Here is a 26,965-nt window from a genome sequence, read left to right on the forward strand (position 1 = left end):
GACATCATGTCAGTGATTCTCTCGTTAACACAGGAGTGAGTGTTGACGAGGACAAGGCTGGAGATCACTCTGTCATGCTGATTGAGTTCGAATAACAGACTGGAAGCTTCAAAAGGAGGGTGGTGCTTGGAATCATTCTTCTTCCTCTGTCAACCATGCTTACCTGCATGGAAACACGTGACGTCATCATTGCTTTGCACAAAAAGGGCTTCACAGGCAAGGATATTGCTGCCAGTAAGATTGCACCTAAATCAACCATTTTTCGGATCATCAAGAACTTCAAGGAGAGCGGTTCAATTGTTGTGAAGAAGGCTTCAGGGCGCCCAAGAAAGTCCAGCAAGCGGGATCGGGGCACCACCAGTACAGAGCTTGCTCAGGAATGGCAGCAGGCAGGTGTGAGTGCATCTGCACGCAGGGAATGGAATGGACTGGGAATGGACTGCTGAGGACTGGGGTAAAGTCATTTTCTCTGATGAATCCCCTTTCTGATTGTTTGGGGCATCCGGAAAAAAGCTTGTCCGGAGAAGACAAGGTGAGCGCTACCATCAGTCCTGTGTCATGACAACAGTAAAGCATCCTGCGACCATTCATGTGTGGGGTTGCTTCTCAGCCAAGGGAGTGGGCTCACTCACAATTTTGCCTAAGAACACAGCCATGAATAAAGAATGGTACCAACACATCCTCCGAGAGCAACTTCTCCCAACCATCCAGGAACAGTTGGGTGACGAACAATGCCTTTTCCAGCATGATGGAGCACCTTGCCATAAGGCAAAAGTGATAACTAAGTGGCTCGGGGAACAAAACATCGATATTTTGGATCCATGGCCAGGAAACTCCCCAGACCTTAATCCCATTGAGAACTTGTGGTCAATCCTCAAGAGGCGGGTGGACAAACAAAAGGATGTGACCCAGAAGTTAATTGACAGCATGCCAGGGCGGCTTGCAGTGGTCTTGAAAAAGAAGGGTCAACACTGCAAATATTGACTCTTTGCATCAACTTCATGTAATTGTCAATAAAAGCCTTTAACACTTATGAAATGCTTGTAATTATACTTCAGTATTCCATAGTAACATCTGACAAAAATATCTAAAGACACTGAGGCAGCAGACTTTGTGAAAATTAATATTTGTGTCATTCTCAAAACTTTTGGCCACGACTGTACTATAATAAGCAACTAATTCTCAAACCCTGAGCAATATGACATTTAATCAATTGCAAATTACATGACCCTCCCCTGGACTAAATAAAAAAATAATAAACCCTCCTTCTGACTGAAATTGAAAAAGCATGACTCGCCCCCATTTTCCCCTGGGTAACAATTATGTACATTTCTACCGCTCCCTAAGTTATGAAGCTCTGGCCTCAGACATTTGTGACCCACCGGCTCGATTCAGACTTATGTAGCAAAATTTGAAATTGAGTTTTTTACATTGGATAAAAGTAGAGACTCAGAGCTAGAACATGGTATATCATACACTACAGTTGAGAAACAATGGGAAAGTAATACTGCTTTGAAAATTGATAAACTTGTAACCCCACTTTTGACAAAATGGCCCTTGAATGTTTTGGTACACCTACTGGAGAGCTCTACTTTGTCTACACCCACTCGGCATTGTCCACACCCTATTAAGCCTTAGCCCCATCTATCTGAGGCCATGTGCTAAACAACGAAAGATTTCAAGACTTAAGCTGGTTTATACTACGTCTATCGACATGTCTGTAGACAGTTGTCGCAGTGACATCATGAACATTCTATTGTCATCCGACATCAAACTTGTTGTTATGAAAAAGTGTAAACACAAAAAGAACAGGCTCCATGACATCAGCAGCCTGGTGGTCCAAAATAGCATAACATTTTAACACCAATAAACCCATCCGTTCAAAAGTGAATTTAGTATATGTCAATCTAGCAAACCAGGCAACGAAAAACGACTTTCAAATAATGACCATATCATATAGCTGACAACGTCTTAACTTTATTCATTATTACAGGGAAAATACACTCACAATAAACTCCCAACAAGATTATTATTTACAAGTTAATGGCGAGATAATTACAGAAAATAGCATACTGTTTTGAATGTGACGAAATAAAAGCAGGACATTCTACCGGAGAATTTTAGTGTGTGTGTTTTTTCTGTGTTCTTTTTTCGACTCCCTCTGCATATTTGTAATCAAACGGCAGAATTTATCCATCCCCTTAGCTATCATACTCTGCTTCCACCGGGCATTCCACTGACTTCAAAACTCGGTCATCCAGAAAGTGGAGAGCATTAGAAACACTTTTGCAGTTCTTTGTGATATCTTTCAAAAAAGCTGCGTTCTGAGTGGGGAGGGGAAAACAGAACATTTGCGGTTATTTGCAGAAAGGTTTGGATCCCTCTTTCTATTGGTCTATTAACTAATTTACCACATTGTGATCTCACCAGGCAGGCCAAAACTCCATCCCACCAGGACAGGCTGAAATTTCAGGCGGTCTTTTCCAACTGCTCTTACACTAAAACAGGGTCCCCCAAGTGGCAGGTTGTGTTCTGAGCATGTTGGACATAAAAGACTGTAAAAAGAAAATCAGTTCCAAGTCTATACAAATGTAAGCAAGGTTTGAAATCATTATGTTTTAGTCAAACATTATATCTGTTTGGGCTTCTTGCGGTCAATTTGCAGTCTATGAATTATTTGTAATTATGTTCCGGCCCCCCGACCATCCGCTCCAGAAAAAGTCGAGCCGTGGCTGAATCTAGTTGATGATCCATGTGCTCATAATTTTCACAATTTCACAGTATTATTCCAACCTCATAGTGTGGAAATATATATAAAACACAGTAAAATCTGGTTTTTCACTGCTCTGGGCTGCTCTCTTTCAAAATGTCTTCAGTCCGGTTCCTACTGAGAGCACGCCCCTCATCCTCATAATTCGGACTGAGGTACCCTATGCGAAGCCAAGTGCAGGCTCCTGCCCTTGACAGATTATCCGGTGTGGATGTTTGAGAACGATAATGAGATCAAAACACAGCCACGCTAAGCTGGGAAAGAGAGGGAGGGAGAAAGTGAGAGAGGGTGGCGAGAGAGGAGGAGAAGAGAAGGAGAAGAGGGAGAAAGCGATAGCTACGATAAATTGCAGAAGCAGAACCACTTGAGCATAAAATTAGATTTCACAAATGTGTTGTTACCTGACAGGCCTGTGACGAAGGAGATATCACAACATTATAAGGTTGCAAGAGTATTACTATCGGTTAGAGTGTTGGGCCAGTAATTTAAAGGTTGTTGGTTCGAATACCCGAGCCGACATTGTGAAAAATCTGTCGATGTGCCCTTGAGCGAGGCACTTAACCCTAATTTTCTCCAGGTGCGCCATACTACTATGGCTGACCCTGTAAAACAACACAATTCACTGCAGCTATCCAGTGTATGTGACAGTAAGACCTATTTTTTTTTTTAAATGTATCAAATAAATATGGATGTCTCTCAGCTTTGATAGAGTTAGATGTATATTCAATATAGACAGTGTCAAAAAAAGGTGGTCGAACTTAATTAAAACCCCTTTTCTCATTATGGACTTAAAGATTATATGGGGCCAAATTAAATGTATATGATGATATAAGATGCTTTGTAAAATTGTCCCCCATTACAAAGCATTAATTTGAGTGCTCTTGCAGAATCAGGGTACAGACAGTTAAGACAGTGAGAAGTTAAACAAGATTTCATCTAATGATGAAAATCAGTCCTGTTATAGTCATTCCAATCCAAAGACATACGACTTTCAGTATCCATTTCATGACAGATGTAATAATGAAAGTCTTCCACTTCAATAAGAGTAATGTAATGACCCAACCTAGCCAATCAGAACTGTGTCTGTGGCCCTCAACCATAGTCTAGTCAACTGGTATCATATGGTCAAGTAATTGTTTTAAGAATGTTCAGGGAATTGAAGTTGTGTGCTGAGTAATATTTATTTATTTTTTTTATCTGAAGTCTTGTGTTATATAGATCCCAGAGCTAATACCTAGACTTTAGCTCAGTGGGTTAACTTGGTCTTTAAATAGAAACCAAGAGTTTGATATAAGGTCAATTACATTGACAACTTGTGCAGATTACTATACAAATGTAGAACAACTCTAATTCCAACAGATGGATAGATGTGAGCAGGAACATTTGTTTGTTATGGTATTAGTGGTTCTGAGGGGTAGTTAATGCATCGTTTAACCATTACTGATGATTGAGTGCTTGCATTTGGATGATGAATGGGTGCAGTTGACGAAAACAGAATAGCGACTGTGCAATCAATTTAAAAATTAACTCTCATTTGGATAAGAAAATCAAATGTGCAATGTGCAATTGTGGGTATGTTTATCAAATGTAAGCTTTCTGATGTCTCATAAAGTCTTTCAGCTTTCTAAACAGCACTTGAGTTGCACTTTTTTTCTCAGATCCCATCACTGCCACCAAATGTGTTACATGTCATTAAAGAGGAACATATTACAGCTAAAATCTGTTCTATTTTCCAAACCTACAGTGTTTTACAGGTGCTTTGTGATGGTCATTGTTTGCTTGCATCTTTTCTCTCATTGTATCGCTAAGTGCTTTCACAGATCCAGGGAGCAGGGAAGCTATTCACAGGCAGATTGGGAATCCTACCAGAGAAAAAAAGTACAAAGGCGCTACACTCAGAAATTCAGTGGGCTAGCATACCTTTATCCAAGAGCAAAATTATATTGTGTCATTGTTTAGGCCTTGGCATGGTTCTGTCTGGCAGTATGGTGAATATGAACAAGCACAATGTGTGGTAGGCTATATTGGAAGGATGGATTATAGAGAAACCAGTAGTGTGACCCTGCTATTTCTTCTCCCAATTTTACTCCTAGCTGATTTTTGCTCTAGCCAAACTACTAATTAGATCTACTGTAACAACAAACATATTTAAGACCACAGATTTGTTATTTATGTGATACACAGAGAATTAAGATGAGAATGTATCTGAATGTTCCCATCTATTCTTCATTGTGATTTGGTAAAAATCAGACATACTCAAATGGAATCCTTAGGACTAGGGTTACAAAATTCTGGGAAATGTCAATAAATTCTGGGAAATCCTGGTTATATGGATCTAGATTTTCTGCTTATTCCCTCCTGATTCTGGGAATCCCAGATCCAGGATTTTGGGAAAACTAGGGAATTTATTGAATGTTCCCAGAATGACACAGATGTACAGTTGAAGTCGGAAGTTTACATACACTTATGTTGGAGTCATTAAAACTCGTTTTTCAACCACTCCACACATTTCTTGTAACAAACTATTGTTTTGGCAAGTCGTTTAGGACATCTACTTTGTGCATGACCCAAGTAATTTTCCCAACAATTGTTTACAGACGGATTATTTCACTTAGAATACACTGTATCACAATACCAGTGGGTAAGAAGTTTACATGTACTAAGTTGACTGTGCCTTTAAATAGCTTGGAAAATTCCAGAAAATTATGTCATGGCTTTAGAAGCTTCTGATAGGCTAATTGACATCATTTGAGTCAATTGGTGGTGTACTTGTGGATGTATTTCAAGGCCTACCTTCAAACTCAGTGCCTCTTTGCTTGACATCATGGGAAAATCAAAAGAAATCAGCCAAGACCTCAGAAAATAAGTTGTAGACCTCCACAAGTCTAGTTCATCGTTGGGAGCAATTTCCAAATGCCTGAAGGTACTACATTCATCTGTACAAGCAATAGTTCGCAAGTATAAACAACATGAGACCACCCAGCCGTCATACCGCTCAGGAAGGAGACGCGTTCTGTCTCCTAGATATGAACGTACTTTGGTGCAAAAAGTGCAAATCAATCCCAGAACAACAGCAAAGGACCTTGTGAAGATGCTGGAGGAAACAGGTACAAAAGTTTCTATATCCACAGTAAAACAAGTCCTATATTGACGTAACCTGAAAGGCCACTCAGCAAGGAAGAAGCCACTGCTCCAAACCCGCCATAAAAAAGCCAGACTACGGTTTGCAACTGCAGATGGGGACAAAGATCGTAACTTTCGGAGAAACGTCATCTGGTCTGATGAAACAAAAATAGATGGCCATCATGACCATCGTTATGTTTGGAGGAAAAAGGAGAAGGCTTGCAAGCCGAAGAACACCATCCCAACCGTGAAGCACGGGGTGGCAGCATCATGTTGTGGGGTGCTTCGCTGCAAGAGGGACTGGTGCACTTCACAACATAGATGGCATCATGAGGTAGAAAAATGATGTGGAAATATTGAAGCAACATCTCAAGACATCAGTCAGGAAGTTAAAGCTTGGTCGCAAATGGGTCTTCCAAATGGACAATGACCCAAGCGTACTTCCAAAGTTGTGGCAAAATGGCTTAAGGACAACAAAGTCAAGGTTTTGGACTGGCCATCACAAAGCCCTGATCTCAATCCTATAGGAGATTTGTGGGCAGAACTGAAAAAGCTTGTGCGAGCAAGGAGGCCTACAAACCTGACTCAGTTACTCCAGCTCTGTCAGGAGGAATGGGCCACAATTCACCCAACTTATTGTGGGAAGCTTGTGGAAGGCTACCCAAAACGTTTGACCCAAGTTAAACAATTTAAAGGCAATGTTACCAAATACTAATTGAGTGTATGTAAACTTCTGACCCACTGGGAACGTGATGAAAGAAATAAAAGCTGAAATAAATAATTCTCTCTGCTTTTATTCTGACATTTCACATTCTTAAAATAGTGGTGATCCTAACTGACTTAAGACAGGCAATTTTTACTAGGATTAAATGTCAGGAATTGTGAAAAGCTGAGTTTAAATGTATTTGGTTAAGGTGTATGTAAACCTCCGACTTCAACTGTAGATTGACAGTATCAGAGAGATTTGCTTCATGCTTAGCAGCACTGACAAGAGGCAAGAACTGGATGCACAATTCAAACACAAATGTCAATTGTACAATACAAAACAAGTCAATTGTAGTCTTAAGTGGAATATAACAACAATGTTATTATGTTTTCCCTCACCACAACAGGTGTCATCAGAATGATACATAAACCAGGTCAACAGTGTTACAGTGTTTTGCCACTGAAGTAAAAGTGGACACATAGCTAGAATGGACCCGTGTTTGCTGTTATTGATGCAGTGTTGTGGTGTGAAATGTTTTCTTAGGATCTGACCGTGTGTCTAGTGCTTTGTTTTACTGAATTCTATGCTACTGTACACATAAGCCTCACGAAGGAAGTCAGGACACGTACTATAGGCTTATATTATGCAAGGTTATGTAATGTCAAACTTTTCTTTATAAAGGTCATAGTTTAGGTTTGTGCGTTTTCTCACACACAGCTGTTCATTTATTTTATTTAGAGTGAACTATTGTAGCTTTTAAATGCACCTGATTTACCAAAATGTTCTTGAGAGCCAAAATATTAAAATAGGAACCTGCAATTAGGTGCCAGGCTACAACCCAAGAGATTAATTAAGGGCCTCTGTGAGGCAGACTAAGAATAGTAAACATGTTAATCTGAGGTTCACAAGAACAAATCCTGAATCTAAAGTTGCATCTCAGTTTGTGTTTACCCTCAGTCATAAATTACATTACATTGCCTAACCGGGAGTGCTTATTTTCTGTGTAACTATCGTTCAATAATAATATACCCCTTTGTTTATTAATGTGGATATTGTGGTATCAAAACTGAGCTGCTTATTCCTCATTATTTGATGCGTCTGGAAATTCCTAACCCATTAAAGCCTTGGCGTTGTGCTTCTGGCAGGATTGTGAAAAAGGATGATGCAAATTATCCCCGGATTTCTTCCCAAGGAGCAGGTCTCCCTGTTTATTAAATTTGTTAAAGTGCTTCTGAGCAATGCACATTTTATCCTCTTAACAGTCAAATTAGTATATACTCCAGCAATTACTTAATGTAGTAATCATATCCCCTTGGAATCAAAGGGGGTTTCACAGTCATAAATAGTGTATGGTGCCCATATGAGGACAGCTTCAAAGTTACGTGACTCTGAGGCTGTCCTAATATGGACACTGTAGTAGCGTAATGGGCTTGGCTTCTTCCGTTTCCACTGCAAATACAGTACCTTCAGAAAGTATTCATACCCCTTAACTTTTTCCCAATTTTTTTGTTACCGCCTGAATTTAAAATTGATTAAATTAAGATTTTGTGTCACTGGTTTACACGCATACACCATTATGTAAAAGTGGAATTTTGTTTTTCAAAATATTTACAACTTAATTACAAATTCAAAGCTGAATTGTCTTGAGTCAATAAGTATTCAACACTTTTGTTATGGCAAGCCTAAATAAGTTCAGAAGTAAAAGTGTGCTTAATAATAAGTTGCATGGACTCACTCTGTGTGCAATAATAATGTTTAACATGATTCCTAAATTACTACCCCATCTCTGTACCACACACATACAAGTCCCTCGGTCGAACAGTGAATTGCAAGCACAGATTCAACCACAAACACCAGGGCACTTATTGGTAGATGGGGGAAAAAATACATTGAATATCCCTTTGAGCATGATAAAGTTATTAATTACACTTTGGATGGTGTATCAATAGACACAGTCACTACAAAGATACAGGTGCCCTTCCCAACTCAGTTGCCGGAGAGGAAGGAAACCGATCAGGGATTTCACCAATGGTGATTTTAAAAGAGTTATAGAGTTGAATGGCTGTGATAAGAGGTAACTGAAGATGGATAAACAACATTGTAGTTACTCCACAATACTAACATAAATACAGAGTGAAAAGAAGGAAGCCTGTACAGAATAATTCCAAAATATACATCCTGTTTGCAATAGAAATTAACTTTGTCCTGATTTCAAAGTATTATGTTTGGGACAAATCCAACACATTTTCAAGCATGGTGGTGGCTGCATCATGTTATGGGCATGATTGTCATTGGCAAGGATTATGGATTTTTTTTTATAATGAAAAGAAATGGAATAGAGCTAAGCATTGGCCAAATCCTAGAGCAAAACTTGGTTCAGTCTGCTTTTCAACAGACAATGGGAGAGAAATTCATACTTTTCAGCAGGACAATTACATAAAAGGCCAAATATACACCGGAGTTGCTTACCAAGAATGTTCATGAGTGGCCTAGTTACAGTTTTGACTTAAATCAGCCTGAAAATGTATTGCAAGACTTGAAAATAGCTTTCTAGCAATGATCAGCAATTTTTTTAAGAATAATGGGCAAATATTGAACAATACAGGTGTGGTCTTAGAGACTTACCTAGAAAGACTCACAGCTGTAATCACTGCCAAAGGTGATTCTAACATGAATTGACCCAGGGTGTTGAATACTTATGTAATTAAAATATATATAGTGGTTTATTTTCCAATAATATATATATTTTTTTTTATCCCACTTTGTAACGCAACAACATGTGTAAAACATCAAGGGGTGTGAATACTTTCTGAAGGCACTGTGGCAGCAGAGGTCTGTGATCCCGTTGACCACTTGCAGTGGCTTATTGGGGGGTACCAGTAGGTCACAGGTGCTGATTCTGTTTCCAGGCAAAACACTGAAATATTGAAGGGAAGGTGTATCGATCGGAGCCAAGTTTTTGGATCCTTATTTTGATACATGCACACTTATGTTGTTTAAGTTTCGAGATATTATCTAATTGGTGTTTTTAAATGAAAAACAAGAAAAAGCTGATCGTATTTAATTGGACATGGAAACTTACATGGAAACTTGTTATGCTCCTCATATCTAACTGATACAATACGGCATTTCTATAATACCAAGGGCCCTAAATACAACATGCTCAATTTAGTGGTAGTAATAGTGATTTAATTCAATATGTTCTATTATACCTGAGTAGTCTAGTACCTACTCCAAGTTATCTGATCCACCTGTGTTTTAAAGTGAACTAAAAGGACAATGGAGTAGAGAAGAAGCTGAGCTTCTGTTCTGATGGAGCCATTTTCTCTTTCTCCTTTCCACTCTGCTCACTCTCTCCCATTACTGCAGCAGACTTCAAAGCTGCTGTTGGTATTCACAGCATTCCCTGAAATGGAGTGGGGCTTTCTCTCTGTTTACAGAGCAAATCTAATGCTGGCTCTAATGTACACAATCTAGTCCACTGCCAGTGTTTAGTGCAAAACCCCTTAAGAATTTTGGCGGTAGTTTCAGACAACTGTGTTCCAGACCAGTTGGCCTTGAGCTAATGTGACTGTCTCCTTTTTCTCAGGGGGGATTTTTGAGCAAACAGAGGGACCGGTGCCGCTCGTCAGCCCAGAGGAGCTTGCCTTTAAATTTGCAGTGAACAACATCAACAGAAACAGGACTTTATTGCCCAACACGACGTTAACGTACGACATACAGAGGATTAATATCTACGACAGTTTTGAAGCGTCAAGAAAAGGTGAGTGACATGCACTTTGTTTGCCCAGGGATTGTGGCCAATGGCCACGCAGTGGAAAGGATGGAAGCAAGGCCATTGGACGACAGCAGACCATAACAAACCAACCTAAAGGTTTATTGCAAGTATTTCTGGCAAGGGGTTTCATTAGTCTAACTCATAGTACTTGGCTGTTATAGATTTTTAATAGTGGTATTTTGTTTGATGTTATTTCATTAACTGCACTTTGAAACCAGGATTTATTCTAGTAGAAATAAGTCTGCAACAATTTTTCTTTGTTGTGACAAAACCATTATAGATTTTTGATAATTCACCAAATACATTATTCAGCTCACTTGTTGAACGTCATAACATGTGATATGGTGTCTTTCCGAGAGTTAATTCTCTCTCTGTTCTTGCCATTCTAGCCTGTGACCAACTGTCTTTAGGTGTAGTGGCAATATTTGGGCCCTCACATAGCTCGTCCTCAAACGCCGTCCAGTCCATCTGCAATGCGTTGGAAGTGCCACATATCCAGGTGCGATGGAAACATCACCCTATGGACAACAGGGACACATTTTACGCCAACCTGTACCCGGATTACTCTTCTCTCAGCTACGGCATCTTGGATTTGGTGCAGTTCCTCAAGTGGAAAACAGCCACAGTCGTATACGATGACAGTACAGGTGGGAGTATGACGTTTTCTAACCATTGGGATTGGGGGGGTGAGTTTCCCGAAATCTTCGTAGTACTAAGATCAGCTTAAGTCCAATCATAGCGATACAAAGCTTTCTGGAAACCAAGCGTTTGTAATACTCTACAGTATATACTTTTGAATTGTGATACTTTTGTCTGGTAAATGTTATATGTGTAACATCAACCAACAAACAACAAAATTACACTTTAGAGGAAGCAAAATATTAATGTAGTTAAATGTTTTTAATATGTGTGTGTTGACAGTTGAATGATGTTGTGCGTGGCTGTTAGCTTTCTGATGTTTGTTTCCTAAAGGTCTTATTAGACTACAGGAACTGATAATGGCCCCCTCCAGGTATAACATCAGGCTAAAGATTCGCCAGCTCCCTCTTGACGGTGAGGACACCAGGCCTCTCCTCAAGGAGATGAAGAGAGGACGGGAGTTTCGCATTATCTTCGACTGCAGCCACGAAATGGCTGCACAGATCCTTAAACAGGTGAGAGCCTCACTGGCACTGTTCAGAGCTGACATAATTTAACTGATAGAGGCTATAGACAATATCAAATTCATATTCTGCGTTGACATATAGTTGAAGTCGGAAGTTTACACACATCTCAGCCAAATACATTTAAACTCAGTTTCACAATTCCTGACATTTAATCCTAGTAAAACTTGCCTGTTTTAGGTCAGTTAGGATCACCACTTTATTTAAAAAATGTGAAATGTCAGAATAATAGTAGAGAGAATGATTTATTTCAGCTTTTATTTCTTTCATCACATTCCCAGTGGGTCAGAAGTTTACATACACTCAATTAGTATTTGGTAGCATTGCCTTTAAATTGTTTAACTTGGGTCAAACGTTTCGGGTAGCCTTCCACAAGCTTCCCACAATAAGTTGGGTGAATTTTGGCCCATTCCTCCTGACAGAGCTGGTGTAACTGAGTCAGGTTTGTAGGCCTCCTTGCTCGCACACACTTTTTCAGTTCTGCCCACAAATTTCCTATGGGATTGAGGTCAGGGCTTTGTGATGGCAGTCCAATACCTTGACTTTGTTGTCCTTAAGCCATTTTCCACAACTTTGGAAGTATGCTTGGGGTCATTGTCCATTTGGAAGACCCATTTGCAACCAAGCTTTAACTTCCTGACTGATGTTTGGAGATGTTGCTTCAATATAGCCACATCATTTTTCTACCTCATGATGCCATCTATTTTGTGAAGTGCACCAGTCCTCCTGCAGCAAAGCACCCCCACAACATGATGTTGACACCCCCGTGCTTCCCGGTTGGGTTGGTGTTCTTTGGCTTGCAAGCCTCCCCCTTTTTCCTCCAAACATTACAATGGTCATTATGGCCATACAATTTTATTTTTGTTTCATCAGACTTTTCTCCAGAAAGTACGATCTTTGTCCCCATGTGCAGTTGCAAATCGTAGTCTGGCATTTTTATGACAGTTTTGGAGCAGTGGCTTCTTCCTTGCTGAGCAGCCTTTCAGGTTATGTCAATATAGGACTTGTTTTACTGTGGATATAGATACTTTTGTACCTTTTTCCTCTAGCATCTTCACAGGGTCCTTTGCTGTTGTTCTGGGATTGATTTGCACTTTTCGCACCAAAGTGCGTTCATCTCTAGGAGACAGAACGCGTCTCCTTTCTGAGCGGTATGACGGCGGCGTGGTCCCATGGTGTTTATACTTGCGTACTATTGTTTGTACAGATGAACATGGTACCTTCAGGCATTTGGAAATTGCTCCCAAGGATGAACTAGACTTGTGGAGTTCTACAGTTTTTTTTTAAAAAGTCTTGGCTGATTTATTTAGATGTTCCCATGATGTCAAGCAAAGAGGCACTGAGTTTGAAGGTAGGCCTTGAAATACATCCACAGGTGCACCTCCAATTGACTCAAATTATGTCAATTAGCCTATCAGAAGCTTCTAAAGCCGTGACATCATTTTCTGTAATTTTCCAAGCTATTTAAAGGCACAGTCAACTTAGTGGATGTAAACCTCTGACCCACTGGAATTGTGATACAGTGAATTACAAGTGAAATAATCTGTCTGCAAACAATTGTTGGAAATATTACTTGTGTCATGCACAAAGTAGATGTCCTGACCGACTTGCCAAAACTATAGTTTGTTTACAAGAAATGTGTGGAGTGGTTGAAAAACGATTTTTAATGACTCCAACCTAAGTGTATGTACATTTCTGACTTCAACTGTACATTCTGGAATTGGGTTTATATTATTATATAGTTGTCTCACAAAAGAATCGTTCTGCTTTGAGCCATTCTGAAGCTTTTTGGAAATCGTTATTGCAACAGTGTCAAAACTGAGTTATGTATATCTGTTTTTCAAAGGCAATATTATGTGTTTTGCTGTGCTTATTTTGGTTGCCATGATATTTATTGTCTTTTACACTACAGATGAAATGCTGTTATTTGATGTTCTAACTCACACAGCAGGAACACTCTTTGTTGAGTTTAATATTGATATTGAAGCACATACTGTGGTTTCTGATGAAAATTGCTGAATTTTGCTCATGTATCTTCCGATGTAATCTGCATACAGTGGTTACAGATGCATATCAGACCAATAAACTGCAAAATATAAACCCTCACATATTTATCGCTTACAGTATGTGGTGAGGACACAGAATGTAATCCAAATGCATTTTAACATAAGTAGTTCAGTTTACGTTTGATGTTGTAAAAATGTGTTGATGGTTGAAACAAAATAATATATTCAAAAGATTGCTGGCCTTATACGTCATACCCCTTCTGTTAGATATGACTCTTCTGAGGACGAAGAGATGTTCAGCAACTCTAGTCAAGATAATGGAGGTTCACGTCAAAAATGTATCTTGTATTTTTAAACCCGCTTTAAAAATAGACATGTATAACACTACGTTTGAACTTTAATATGGAGTTTACTGATAGTCCCTGGCCTCCCCACAATGCCCTGCTTTATACCTGTCTGTCTGCACTCTGCAGCCTGTCTGGTGTTCTCACCTAAAAACAACCTCCCCTCGTCAGTTCATATCCCCCCTCCAGGTGTAGAGAAAATACATGGAAAACATGGCAGGACCGGACCTTCTGTTTGGACCTGTCCCAGAGCTATATCCCAGGTGTCTCTTAAAAAGCGATGACCCTTTAGCGACGCTTCCATCCCAGAAGCACTTTTTGTCACGTTTCTTTAAGTGGCTTGGTCACCAGGGGAGAGAGGGACAGATGGAGGCCAATGAAATTAAGTTGATGAGGATGTAGTAGAGTCAGGCGAGGGACCCAAAACACACATCTTAATGTGACTTTGAAAGTGCAGGTTATATATATATATATATATATTTAAAAAATCATACGCTCTTTATACTCCCAGCCATTTAATCAACATTTTATTTGGGCGCTATACTTTCCATAGGCTGGCATTCATCCAACAATAATCGAGATCCTATATCAAAAAATTGTAATGCGTTGGAAATATTTTTTCCCTTCTGACATCTTATAGTATTGATAGTGTCATAAATGTTATTTGTAGTCTGTAGGTGTGTTAAATGGAGAAGAGACTTCCACTTCAAAAAAACAGCAAATTATTTGCATTACCTTGGGTATTCTTCACAACAGATGGTACAATTAAACAGGAAATACTGCCGCCATGGGAACGTAGAACATTTGAATGTAGATTGAGTGAAATAAGTGGTGGTCGTGATGGGGGGATGGTGCAATAGGAGGAACAGATTACTGCTCACTTCTTTGATTGAAGGCCTCCTTTCTCCAGGGAGGGAGTACCGTGATCAGAGCAATTGCAAACCCTTTAAATGCATGGTGTTGAAAAAGCCCTCAGGCAGTGTAGAATCACAACTTGCTTTTATTTTATTATCCAAGGGTCACATTTGCTCCATAATTTCAACAAAAACAGCATCACGAACTTGACAACGACGACGACACACAGCGATGGTCAATACACTCATTAAGACCTGTGGCTTTTCTCCCATTTTCTCCCAGTTTGTTTGCCATTGTTTGTTTTGACTGTGGATATTGATTGCAAATTACCCCAGCGTGACACAGTGACCTTCTTCATTGTCTTGTCTCTCTAACCCCCTCCCTCTCCCCTACAGGCCCAGACGATGGGAATGATGACAGAGTACTACCACTACATCTTCACCACTCTGGTAATTTACATTGCTTGCTAATGCAAATTGAGTCACATTTTTCCCATCTCCCCACCATTAGATTTTTTTGATGAATGCTGCTTAATTGCCGATGGGGGTTTGGATCCGGTCCACAATACCAATTTGTTTGACTAACTGGCAGCGTAATGGAGTCTTCAATAATTTGCCACCTGTAAACACTTCTCTCGCTGTTAAAGTCAACAGAAGTCTTTGAAAAGGTAGCACAAAGGCAACAGATTGGAAGTAGATGACGGAGAATGTTGCTTGAGAGTTTGATAGAGGAAACATATTCATGCAGATAACCTACAATACATCTTGAGGGAAGGTAGATTACTGATTAAGCCTATTGTGTAATTTGTCAGATTATTTTGGACATTATCCCCCATCGTGAGACATGTTGAATGAAAACTAACACATCAGTGTTTCGATTGTAGAACATGCACAAACAGTCTTCAGGGAGTGCAGCCGTGTCCTTTCCACCCTTTTGAGTGCTGTAGTCTAATGGCCCCTTTTAGCAACATGTCATTTTGTTCAGAATAAGCACAGGTGTTTTCCATTGACATTTTTTTTGAGCCACACCACCATTTGAGTAAGAATTTGGCTCAGGACATTTTGTTCAAGGGTTATACTGTATATGCACATTCTGTGTCCTTTCATCAACAAACCATTCACAGTTCCCCCTTGAATATCCCCTACTGCCATATTGAATTTGGAGGACGTCAGAAACACATTAATAGGAGACGACGACCTCCCTCGGGTGTGTTATTGTGTCCTGTGCCCAGTCTGTTCACTGCTCCCAGCAGAGTACAAGGCTGGGCAGCACAGATTTAATCTTTCTGTCTGGTGACAAAAGGACAGGGCAGGATTAATACAGTGGTCCCCATGGTGATGGTGCTGGTGTGCTGTATGTGTTCCTATTGGACAGAACTCTCTTTATTTCTCTCTCTCTCTCTCTCTCTCTCTCTCTCTCTCTCTCGCTATCTGTCTCTATCTCTCTCACACACTCACACACCCGCAAACACGCACGCATACTGGGGATCAGGAGGATGGGGGCTAGACAGACCCTAGAGTGATGGACTTGGCCAGTCTGCTGTGATAATACAATATGGCATACAGGGCCAGGCATGTCGCGTGTCATCTTGGCATTGTTCTGCCATGCGTCGTCATTTGTGTAGGCCTATCACAACAAACATTTTAACAGTACCCAAAGCCGTCCCTGTCACACTGTATAGGTCTCAACCAAGTGGGAGAGAAACTGGTTGAGTTATTGATGGTTGAGTACTTGAAATATGATATAAAATATACAGACACACATTTTAGTTGATCTATTTTACATTTCTCAAAACATAGGATTTATTAATGGAAGGATATGGGGCCGCTAGATCCATCTAAAGCAGTAATACACTGTCATACTGACGGTCATGCCATTTCAAAGATTATACCTGCCTGATTATACCTGAAATGATGAATACATCTATGGCGTATAGGGCAACAATATTCCCCTCGATAATATTCAGTGATAATGTTCATGTTTATCATCCTGGGTGAGGGGAACGCCAAATTATTAGAGCGTGAACAGGTAATACCAGAATGGTAGCAGGGTAATATAGCAGCAGCCTTGTCCTCTGAAATGAGGCTGTCATGGCTTCAGCCCTTTACACCCTACAGGGTTATCTCCAAGAATCTGTGCTGAGAAATGTATGTTTCCCACCTTCCTGTATTAGTGTATTGTCAGTGATATAGAGCATTTTGAAGGTACAGAGGCACAGAATGTGTGGTTCTGTATATAATCTAATGTTGATTGACAAATGCAGAGTTTTCAGAATTCTGAGTTTTCCCAGTCAAGTAACTGAATTCAAAGATTACTGCAACTCTCATAAATGTTGCATGTTTAGTTCGAATCCATTACCTGATGGTATTTTATACTTCGCAATGGTTGATATTGCCCTCAACAACTCACAATCTTCGAATGGCTGTTTGAATGTGTGCTTGAGTTATAAAATAATTTACAACATCACAATTTCTTGTCAAAACATTATTTTTAAGGAACTTGTATGTTTGGCAATAAACCTGGTGCACATAACCTGAAGAAAATTGTTTCCCACAAATGGCATTTGTACAACAGGGACTTAAAAAAATAAGAAAAAAAAGTGCCATATGAACCCTACTGCTTGTGGAGAGAATTTTTTTATTTTTTCTGTATCTGGAGGCAAGCGGTCTTCAGTGTGTGTCTTACACGCTCCCGTTCCCCCAGCACTAACACCACAGGGTGCTAATGAAATATCTATTATGTTCCTCCAAATGTCTTTTCCTGGGCCCCGTGGCACATTCCAACATGATATGTGTCGACATGTGACTTCACACTTGAGCCGGAATGGCTGCCCTAGAAATTACAGTTGCTCAGAGAAATCTGTGTTTGCTTATGGGTTGTGGAGGGACTGTAGTGACTGCATTATTAATTGGATCCAGCAGATGAAGTGGTTCCCCTTTTAGGCGATGAACGCCGTCTGTCTCATTTACTCAGGGAATATTTAGGATAAGCCACAGTGGCAGAACACAAGGTAAAAGGTCATGCCTTCAGGTTTTACTTCTGCACAACAACCAGCCAACACAAAGCTTTGAGACATGATAAAGGAGTCAAAGCACTGTTTTACCTGGTCCCCCTGTATCATGGTAATTCGCATTAAAGGGTTTCGTTTATACTTGCAGTTGGGGATGTGTATAGTCATGAAGGTTCAGGTTGAATTACATTGGAGGAAGTCAATTTGTAATGCCATGTTAAGGTCAACCATTCAACATGGTTTCCATCTAGTAGTTTAAGTGAACCAACCTACTGTACCATAGCAAAATGCCTCTGTGAATGAGGATTAGTGAATGGTTTTAACCACACTGAGAGAGACTGACACCAACGCCTTGTGTTTGGTTTCATTGACTGAGGCACACACTACACTTGAAACACCATACCCTTATCCTCCAGACGGCTCAAAGCTCAATCCTTTCTTTCACTTGAATATATCTCCCATTTACCACCCTCTCTATCCTCTCTTCTCTAACAGTAACAACGAGGCCCCAATCCCAGCCGTCTAAAGCGAAACAAGATCATCTACTCTTTGTTTCATCCCTTTCTTTCTGAAGGACCTCATGGCTATCGACCTGGAGCCCTACCGTTTCTGTGGCGTCAACATGACCGGCTTCCGCATCCTCAACGTGGACAACCCTCAGGTGGCGTCCATCGTTGAGAAGTGGTCCCAAGAGAGGCAGATACCTCCCAAGCCCGACTCGGGCCTCCTGGAGGGGATCATGACGGTATGTTTTTGGTCTTCTGTTGTGGATCTCTGAGGCTGATAGTATGTTAAAATTAGCATGAAAGACATCATATTGATATCTAAATACTGTGTGTCTTTCACCAGCCCTACTCTCAACATTTTATTTCAATAATGACATTTTGGGAAGAAATGCAGATAGAACATTATAGTCTCATCTGTCGTAACAGTACTACCACTGTATCTCTACTATTAGTAACAGTACTACTACCATTACTACTACTGCTACGTACCACCAATTATGCTAATGAGAATGACAATGGTGAAACTTTTGGGGCCTGTTATCATCATGAAGTCAGATAAGAAGCACTTGGAAGCAGGATGTTCACAGTCTACTAAATTCTGAACTAATTCATTCAATGTATTCAGGGGAGCTCATAATCATTCTCAAATCCCATCACAATGGTCTAAATCCAATAATCACAAATCCCATCCCTGATATTCCAATAAAGCCTCCTTTTACGCTCTAACTTAATAAGCGAGCGTCGCTAATGGAAGATAAAGAGTTATACATGTACGTGGTATATTCAATATGAATATTATATTGTTGCAATCCCTCGTTGTTTGTTTATCTATTAATGGATTTGACTGGGGTTCAGATACACCCACACGGCACTCTCACAGGTCTCATTATTTCTGTATGGAGAAGGAGGGGTTTTATGGAAAGGAGTGCGCTCGCTCCGTGTAGTATGCACTTTTAATTGCTCCCGGAACTCCGTAAGAGATAGAATCTAGGTGACACAAACATCAAGGTAGGCTGCCTTTAATTTCGTCTTACTCGCCTGGAAACGTTCATATCCATATTTACAAAAGGAATTGAGCTCACTTTCTCGGGCATGCTATCTGGAAAATAAGAAACGTCTGAGCACTTTGATTTCCCTTTGTTAGCTTTTTCTCAAACACTTTTGCTGCTGCTGGTGCTAAGGGAGTGGACTCCCCTTGTCCACAGCCGTCAGCTGAAATAATGTCCCCATTTATTCCAGACAGATGCTGCTCTGACGTACGACGCGGTCCACATCGTGTCCGTCTCCTACCAGCACGCACCACAGATGACGGTCAACTCGCTGCAGTGCCACCGCCACAAACCATGGAGGTTCGGCGGACGCTTTATGAACTTCATCAAAGAGGTGATGCTGAGCGTTTTGTTTTCGTTCGGTGTTGATGTTTGATCTTGTGTGTGGCATCCATATTAGGAGATTGTGGATGCCGTACTGTTTGTCTCTGAATCCATTTGACAAATGCAATTACATTTGGAAAAGAAGGAAACATTGTGTAATCATGCAACATTCATTTTACAGACAAAAACAATGTTATCTGGAAAAATCTCTTATTGATGGATAGTGTCTCAAAGTAATGAACTACTCAAAGCTGTGTTAATGTAATCTCTCCAGCTAAATTCCCTGTATTCATAACCGATTTACAGATGGCAAAACTCACATTGTGTCCTATTTTTACTGAAAAGGGAAACTGGTGTGCCCTTCTGTTCACAATAAGACTGTTTGAAACAGGCAAGTCGTATAATCAGCTCTTGTTTCATTTCACAAGAGAGTGTGTGATGACTGTGACTCAGAATAGTCAGATTAAGGCTGTAGAACATGGTGACACGGCGCCCAGTGTACCGAACATCACAAGGCCAGAGCCCGGAGTATAAGTGAGGGGAATGTGTTAGCTCCATAGCTTCATCAGTAGCTCCATCATTGCCAGGGGTATCAGACACATCTCTGTGAGCGCGGAGAAACAGGAGGAGGGCTCTGGGGGGGGGGAATATCAGTCGATCATAATGATGGGCAGTTATGTGTTTTTTTTTCTCCCTTGTGTGGAAACAAGTGAAGGACATGGTCTTTAATTAACACTGTGGTCTCGGAGAAAATGTTTCTGAGGCGTTGGGATGTGAAATGTAATTAAAAATGAAATGCAGCCCAGTGTGTGTGTGTGTGTGTGTGTGTGTGGCCTTGATGTTTGTTTTTACATGTGTGCGTACTCACGTGCTTTAATGAATGAGTGTTCATTTGTGGTTGTGTGTATTTGTCTGCAGTCTCACTGGGAAGGCCTGACGGGGAGGCTGTCGTTCAACAGGACCAGTGGCCTCCGCACAGACTTTGACCTGGACATCATCAGCCTGAAAGAGGAGGGCCTGGAGAAGGTAACACACCTCTTTCCTTACCACAATGACTTCAACTATCAAACTAACCACACTTTAAAGAAGTATAGTGTTACCTAATAGTTTAGGTTTTCACTCAGTCTGAGGACATAGGGAAAAAAATACAACAATAAACCCATACCCTGGTGATTTTACACCTACACAGATTTATCTATCATCTCCACAATACACTATACTCTCTTTCTCTCTTAGGACGTAACATTTGTTTTGCATATCCCCTGTTAAATCGTCTAGAGTGAAAATCTGAAATCCATTCCAGTTTTCTTCTTTAATATGGAACAAATAATGCACAACGGTCTCCATTTGACAGTATCATTTACCTCCTAACAAGGAAGCCAATGGGCTGTTCAAACATAAGCATACGTTAATGGATCATAAAGCAAATTGGATGAGGGAAGACATTAAAGTGTTAATTGCAAGTCTCAAATGGTAATTCGAGTTGTTGCCCGAAACGCTGTTTGCTAATGAGGTGTATAAACCTCACTGTTTTACCCACAAAATAAAGTCAAAAGTTGGTAATGAAGAAGGATAATAATAACTTCCTGTGTTATTTTAAAAGGCAGAGTAGCACCCTGCGGACTATTAACTGCTTTGTGGTGATATGGGTTTGTCATGCATTATGGAAACATTAACTCGAGATAAGTGCCATTATGACTTCCTCAAGAGCTCCCGTATGGCAGAGCCTGTATGAGCCTGTATAATAGCTAGGACATGTCAGCTCAGAATATCACTGCAGCTCCAGGCTGGAACAACCACAATGCGCCAAACTATTTCCGTATCTCATTCTTCTGCTGTGCTGGGTCTACTGCTCTATTTGCACATCTTTAGTGTGCTAAAACCAGCATGAAAGACATGCTATATAGGCCTACTGTGTGTTTTTCTACATCCCTGGTCTCAAGCTTGTTACTTATCCCACAGTACTCAATGGATTGCAGGATTTTGTCTCATTATATCTGTGGAATCGGCTTTTGCTAACTGTTCTAGCCAGTAAAGATAGCGACTTTTAGGCCTAATCTGCCCTAATTGAATATTAGCCCGAGTTTGAGCTCATACTGGAATTAGGAGAGGTTTCCAGTCGGAGTGGAAAATTCACTGACATTAATATAAAATAGGGAAGAAAAAAAATCAGAAGCTCTCTTCTCCCTGTAGTGGCATGAGTAAATAACTTTTGAATTGCTTCATTGGCTATACACATTTAATGAATTGAGTTAATTGGCCACAATTAGTAAGACTAGGCTGGCATGCAGAGTGGAAGACATGGATATTTTTTAAAGCAGCTCTTCTCTTCAGTTGCGTAGTCCTTTTTTGGGGGGGCTTTTCCACACAAGCTGTAACTAATATGCTTTTCAAATTCGAGCATATGCTCCTCAGTGGATCAGACAGAAGGACTTTATCAGGTGTTTTTCACGCTGGCTGCGATGCAGCGTGTTTGTGTACCTTTTAAACGGATCCACCTCGAGTGCCAGCCAGCCCTGTGAATATTAAATGGCACTTTGGTAGTTACGCATGAAGGAGAAAGAGAGGAGGATGGGAAGGAGGAGAGTAGCGAAAGCGAGTGACTGCGAAGTTGACATGCAAAATTAGATCGTTACCGACAGTCTACAGGACTGACTATTTTATGGTAATGATATGTTCCAGAGTTGTCGCGACAGTATGGAAGGGGCTTTTTTTTTGCCCAGAAGGCACTACTCTAGTGCAACTCCTTTTATTTGCTCTGATCTTTTGGTATTTATCTTCGTGAGATTACTCAGAGCAGAACTTCTCTGCCAGCAATATCAAGCTTTTATATTTCCATTGCCGACAACCCCATGCTGGGCTTTCTTTTCAAAATGAATTGTAGGATTTGTGTTTTGCTACATTCCTAAGGGCACAAAACTGCAAAGATACCAGACCTGAAATAACCATATGATAATCACGCTAGGATGCTTATCTAGTTTGCTATTTTTAATGCTCTGGTTTCTGTATGTGTTTTAACTAGCGAAAGGAGTAGATTGTGAAGCCTAAATGGAAGTCTAAATGGAAGACATTGATCAGGAAATGATATTTGATTGCTCTCCCACTTTCTCTCCACGTTGCTCACACACATACTACACAGAAACTAACAACCTATCTTCTTTTCCTGCATTCAGAAAAGTGCTCCAATTACCTATTGTGTGTGTTATCAGAGAAGCGTTGCAAGTGAAAATAATGTTTGTTGTAGGAGTTCGACAAGGCTGTGCTCCCTCTTCATTTCAACAATTCATAAGCTATGATATTCACAAGGTATTGGTATTTTTAGAACAAGGCCACCTGAAGGGGTGACAGGTGACAGTTTGGAGAGTCTGATACCTTTTGATACGCTAAAGTTGCAGAACACAACACAATGTTTTCGTGTTCATCTTAGGAGACTACTACTGAATTATGTTGTTTAAATTCGATTACATTTTAGACAAATTTCGTATTTTTGCATATTATTTATGTTCCGCTCTCTCCACTGGCTTCCAGTTGAAGCTCGCATCCGCTACAAGACCATGGTGATTGCCTACGGAACTGTGAAGGGAACGGCACCTCCATACCTTCAGGCTCTGATCAGGCCCTACACCCAAACAAGGGCACTGCGTTCATCCTCCACTGGCCTGCTGGCCCCCCTACCTCTGAGGAAGCACAGTTCCCGCTCAGCCCAGTCAAAACTGTTCGCTGCTCTGGCACCCCAATGGTGGAACAAGCTCCCTCATGACGCCAGGACAGCGGAGTCAATCACCACCTTCCGGAGACACCTGAAACCCCACCTCTTTAAGGAATACCTAGGATAGGATAAAGTAATCCTTCTAACCCCCCCCCTTAAAAGATTTAGATGCACTATTGTAAAGTGGTTGTTCCACTGGATATCATAAGGTGAATGCACCATTTTGTAAGTCGCTCTGGATAAGAGCGTCTGCTAAATGACTTAAATGTAATAATAATAAATGTAATGTTCCAAACCGTAACACCAGTATGAAGTGAAACATATCCATCATAATTCCATCATTCCCAACAGAACGATTTGATTTCTTAGACTTCTCTCTCCTACAATGTCAATTCATTTAGAACCTGCCTCCACATCCCACCACTTCCTCTCCCAATAACCTCATGGCGTATAGTGTGTCCAGAGGTGACACAGCCAATCAGCTAATGGAAATGTGTCCCGGTGGGCGCTAATGCAGCAGGGCTTGTGGGAAGTCAGGGTCATGAGTTGCCGCAGTAGAAAGGTGAAGTCGAACTCTTACACGCTTTTCATCTTCCCACAGGTGGGGAAGTGGAGTGCGTCCGGAGGTCTCAACATCACCGAGGTGCCCAAGCGGAAAGGGATGAACATCACAGACTCGCTGGCCAACCGTTCCCTGGTCATCACCACCATCCTGGTAGGTTAGCTGACTTTGATCATCCCTTTGTGAAGGATCTCTCTCTCTGTCTCTCTCTCTCTCTCTCTCTCTCTCAGATTTGAGCATTTCTGCTTGACAAGCTACTCAAAACATTACCTTAGGAGATGGTACTTTATATATCAGTGTCTTATCATTCAGTATTTTACAGGGATTACAGGGAAACCCATTTTCTCTTGCGAGTTATGTATCATTTACATTTGGAAAAATAACATCTTTAAACATGGTCCATGTTAGTAGGTTGAAAAAACATGTTTGGCATTGAGGCCCTCTCCGCTACCATCACTCAGACTGGGAAATCAGAGATATCTGTCAAATTAATCACAGTGAATTAACTGAACACCACCTGGAATTTACCTCGCCAATCTGAGTGCAGCTTGGATTGTCAAGGGATGTACTGTAGATCATCATTATGTCACATTAAGATCACCATGGGGATGTGAGGCACTTGCAGTGCAAGGAGCCCGTAGAGAAGAAGACAGGGAGCCACACTGGACCAGTCTACGTATAAAATATCCATTAATTACATGTTAGGAAATAAACAGGTGTTCTCTCCCACCAGTTTTCCACATTCATTTGCAGATGGTCTATTGTGTATTCATACGCTGGGAACTGGGAGGTTCGAGGGTCTTTGTGGAGCTATCACCGAGGTCCTGACAATGAACGTCCCCCACGAGCTTTTTCTCGACGGACACACAAGTTATCAACAATGATAAACACTCTCATTAAGCCTCGATTGGAGCGCAAGGCTATAATTATGACCGAGTGAGGTTTAGAAGAGATATAATCAGTGCCTTCTGGTGCCAACCATGGGGAGTAGCAACTTCAATCACAAAGACAAGAAATAGAACCATAAACAGGTGTTGTTTAGAGCTTCAGCCAAAAATAAACACACAAAATAATAAGATTTAGGGTCAGTTTCTTTGAGCCAGATTAAGCCTATTCATGGACTAAAAAACATTTCCTATGGAAATTCCCCATTGGACATGCTTTTCAATCCAGGAGTAAGGTTTAGGTCCAAATCAGCCACTTGCAAGGATCAGCTGCATCTTTTGACAGTGTATCATGGAGTATTCTAGAAATCAACACTTTTAGATTGTAAAAGCAGAATGAGAATAGAGCATCAGCAGCACTAATATCAGTGTCTGTGTTTTTTATCCATTCTGAGCTTAATGACATTGCATCAAACGGATCGCAGCGATCTGCGAATAAGACGTCTGACAGTTTTATGGCGATAACTTCTCGCATTCTACGAAGAGATTAAGATATTTAATGTTTTTCCCAGCTCTCACATTAATTGTTTTCACTCCATTGCCTGTAACTGTGTCTGCATATCTCCTTCCCCGTTTTCTTATGTAAACCCATGCTGTGCTAGAGAGTGTGAAACTGGTTTAAACACTTTGATTTGAGTCCAAACCTTGGGGAATTTAAAGAGTTGGGAAGGCTAGAAACAGATGGTAATGACTTTTTTCTTCCCCCCTCAACACGCAAACTTTCGGATCAAGATAATTGGACAACTTGAACAAAGTTTTCCACTAAGCTCTCGCTTTCTATCTAAATGCATTATTATCAAGTATTCCTTGGTTATCATGTATTTAAAGGTAACGTCCTATTTGCAAACGGCCAACTAGCTACATATTAGGATTGCAGCCAATTATTTACTCTACATTTTTCTGTCCCTGAGATGGTATTTTGGGTGTAGAAAAGGACACATGATAAGTGTCAGACTAGGATGTGCTAAACCAGGGGTGTTAGATGTGTTTTGATTCTTCCACCAAGACCTCCCTTCAAGGCATTTACCATCAAGACAACATGATTTGAAACAACGGTGATTTCCATATTTTGCCACAGCATCATTATAATATACATCAATCCCTTTCTTTGCCACCATAAGCATAGCTAACCCCACCCTGTGAAACACACGTTTTTCTGACCGAGTGGTAAACCGTGTTATGACTGGTTATTCCCCCCTCTTTAACGGCTTTCCTAGCAGCTTTGTGTAACACAAAGACGTGGCCGATGGGAATACAAAAGCAGAGGTCACCTTGACTGGAGAATCAATTACTCTGCTTATGAACAGACTTCATTATTAATTGTATGGCTGACCATCGGAAGCAATAAATAATAAATAGCCCATGAGGAAGTGGACAACCATGTCTTCAAAAAATGCACAGTGGGATATCTATGGGCCCTATTTTGCAGACAGATAGTGGAAGACATTAAATAAATGGAAATATCGAGCCATCCGCCATCTTTTCTTTGAGAGTTTAACCATTGTTCATGGTTATAGTTTAACCATTGTTCATGGCAATAGGCATTACCTGGAGACAGCAACATTTCAGGCATGTTCCATTTCATTGAAGCATTCTATTCTTAATCAAGCTTTTCTTCCACCTGATATTATGAGGAGCCAGGGAGAATATTACAGGGCAGTAAAGACCACTGGCTCTCTGACCATGAACTGCATCGCACTGTAGTATACAATGTCTACAAGGGGCAGTAGGCAGGGATGTGGGAGGGGGAACGGCCAGGGAAGGTTGGCTGACTGCAGAGGCTATTTTGGAGTGCCTAGATTCACCATCTATTGTATATCAACGAGACTTCCTATTGCATGCTGTACATTTCTCAGATTGCACAGCATAGCCGTCACTTAAATCAGATAGATTTTCCTGTCAAATACTTTTTGGAAAGTATTCAGACCCCTTGACTTTTTCTACATTTTGTTGCGTTACAGCCTTATTCTAAAATGTATTCAATAGTTTTTTCCCCCTCATCAATCTACACACAATACCCCATAATGACAAAGCAAAAACAGGTTTTTAAAAATGTAGCAAAGTTATTAACAATAAAAAGCTGAAATAGGACATTTACATAAGTATTCAGACCACT

The 26,965-nt window shown here is 40.6% G+C and overlaps 1 protein-coding gene across 1 annotated transcript in view; it reads left to right on the plus strand.

The window, feature by feature from the left end:
• Positions 1-26,965, plus strand: part of LOC106605119 (glutamate receptor ionotropic, kainate 3) — a 120,792-nt gene that overhangs the window by 61,318 nt on the left and 32,509 nt on the right. The window contains exons 2-9 of the mRNA XM_045718370.1: positions 10,189-10,362; positions 10,767-11,024; positions 11,350-11,531; positions 15,141-15,194; positions 18,330-18,500; positions 19,501-19,644; positions 20,553-20,660; positions 23,945-24,058. Of these exons, the coding sequence (XP_045574326.1) occupies positions 10,189-10,362; positions 10,767-11,024; positions 11,350-11,531; positions 15,141-15,194; positions 18,330-18,500; positions 19,501-19,644; positions 20,553-20,660; positions 23,945-24,058 (1,205 nt within the window). The remainder of the gene's footprint in view (positions 1-10,188; positions 10,363-10,766; positions 11,025-11,349; positions 11,532-15,140; positions 15,195-18,329; positions 18,501-19,500; positions 19,645-20,552; positions 20,661-23,944; positions 24,059-26,965) is intronic.

The sequence above is a fragment of the Salmo salar genome, chromosome ssa05 (assembly GCF_905237065.1).
Source record: "Salmo salar chromosome ssa05, Ssal_v3.1, whole genome shotgun sequence".
NCBI lineage: Eukaryota > Metazoa > Chordata > Actinopteri > Salmoniformes > Salmonidae > Salmo > Salmo salar.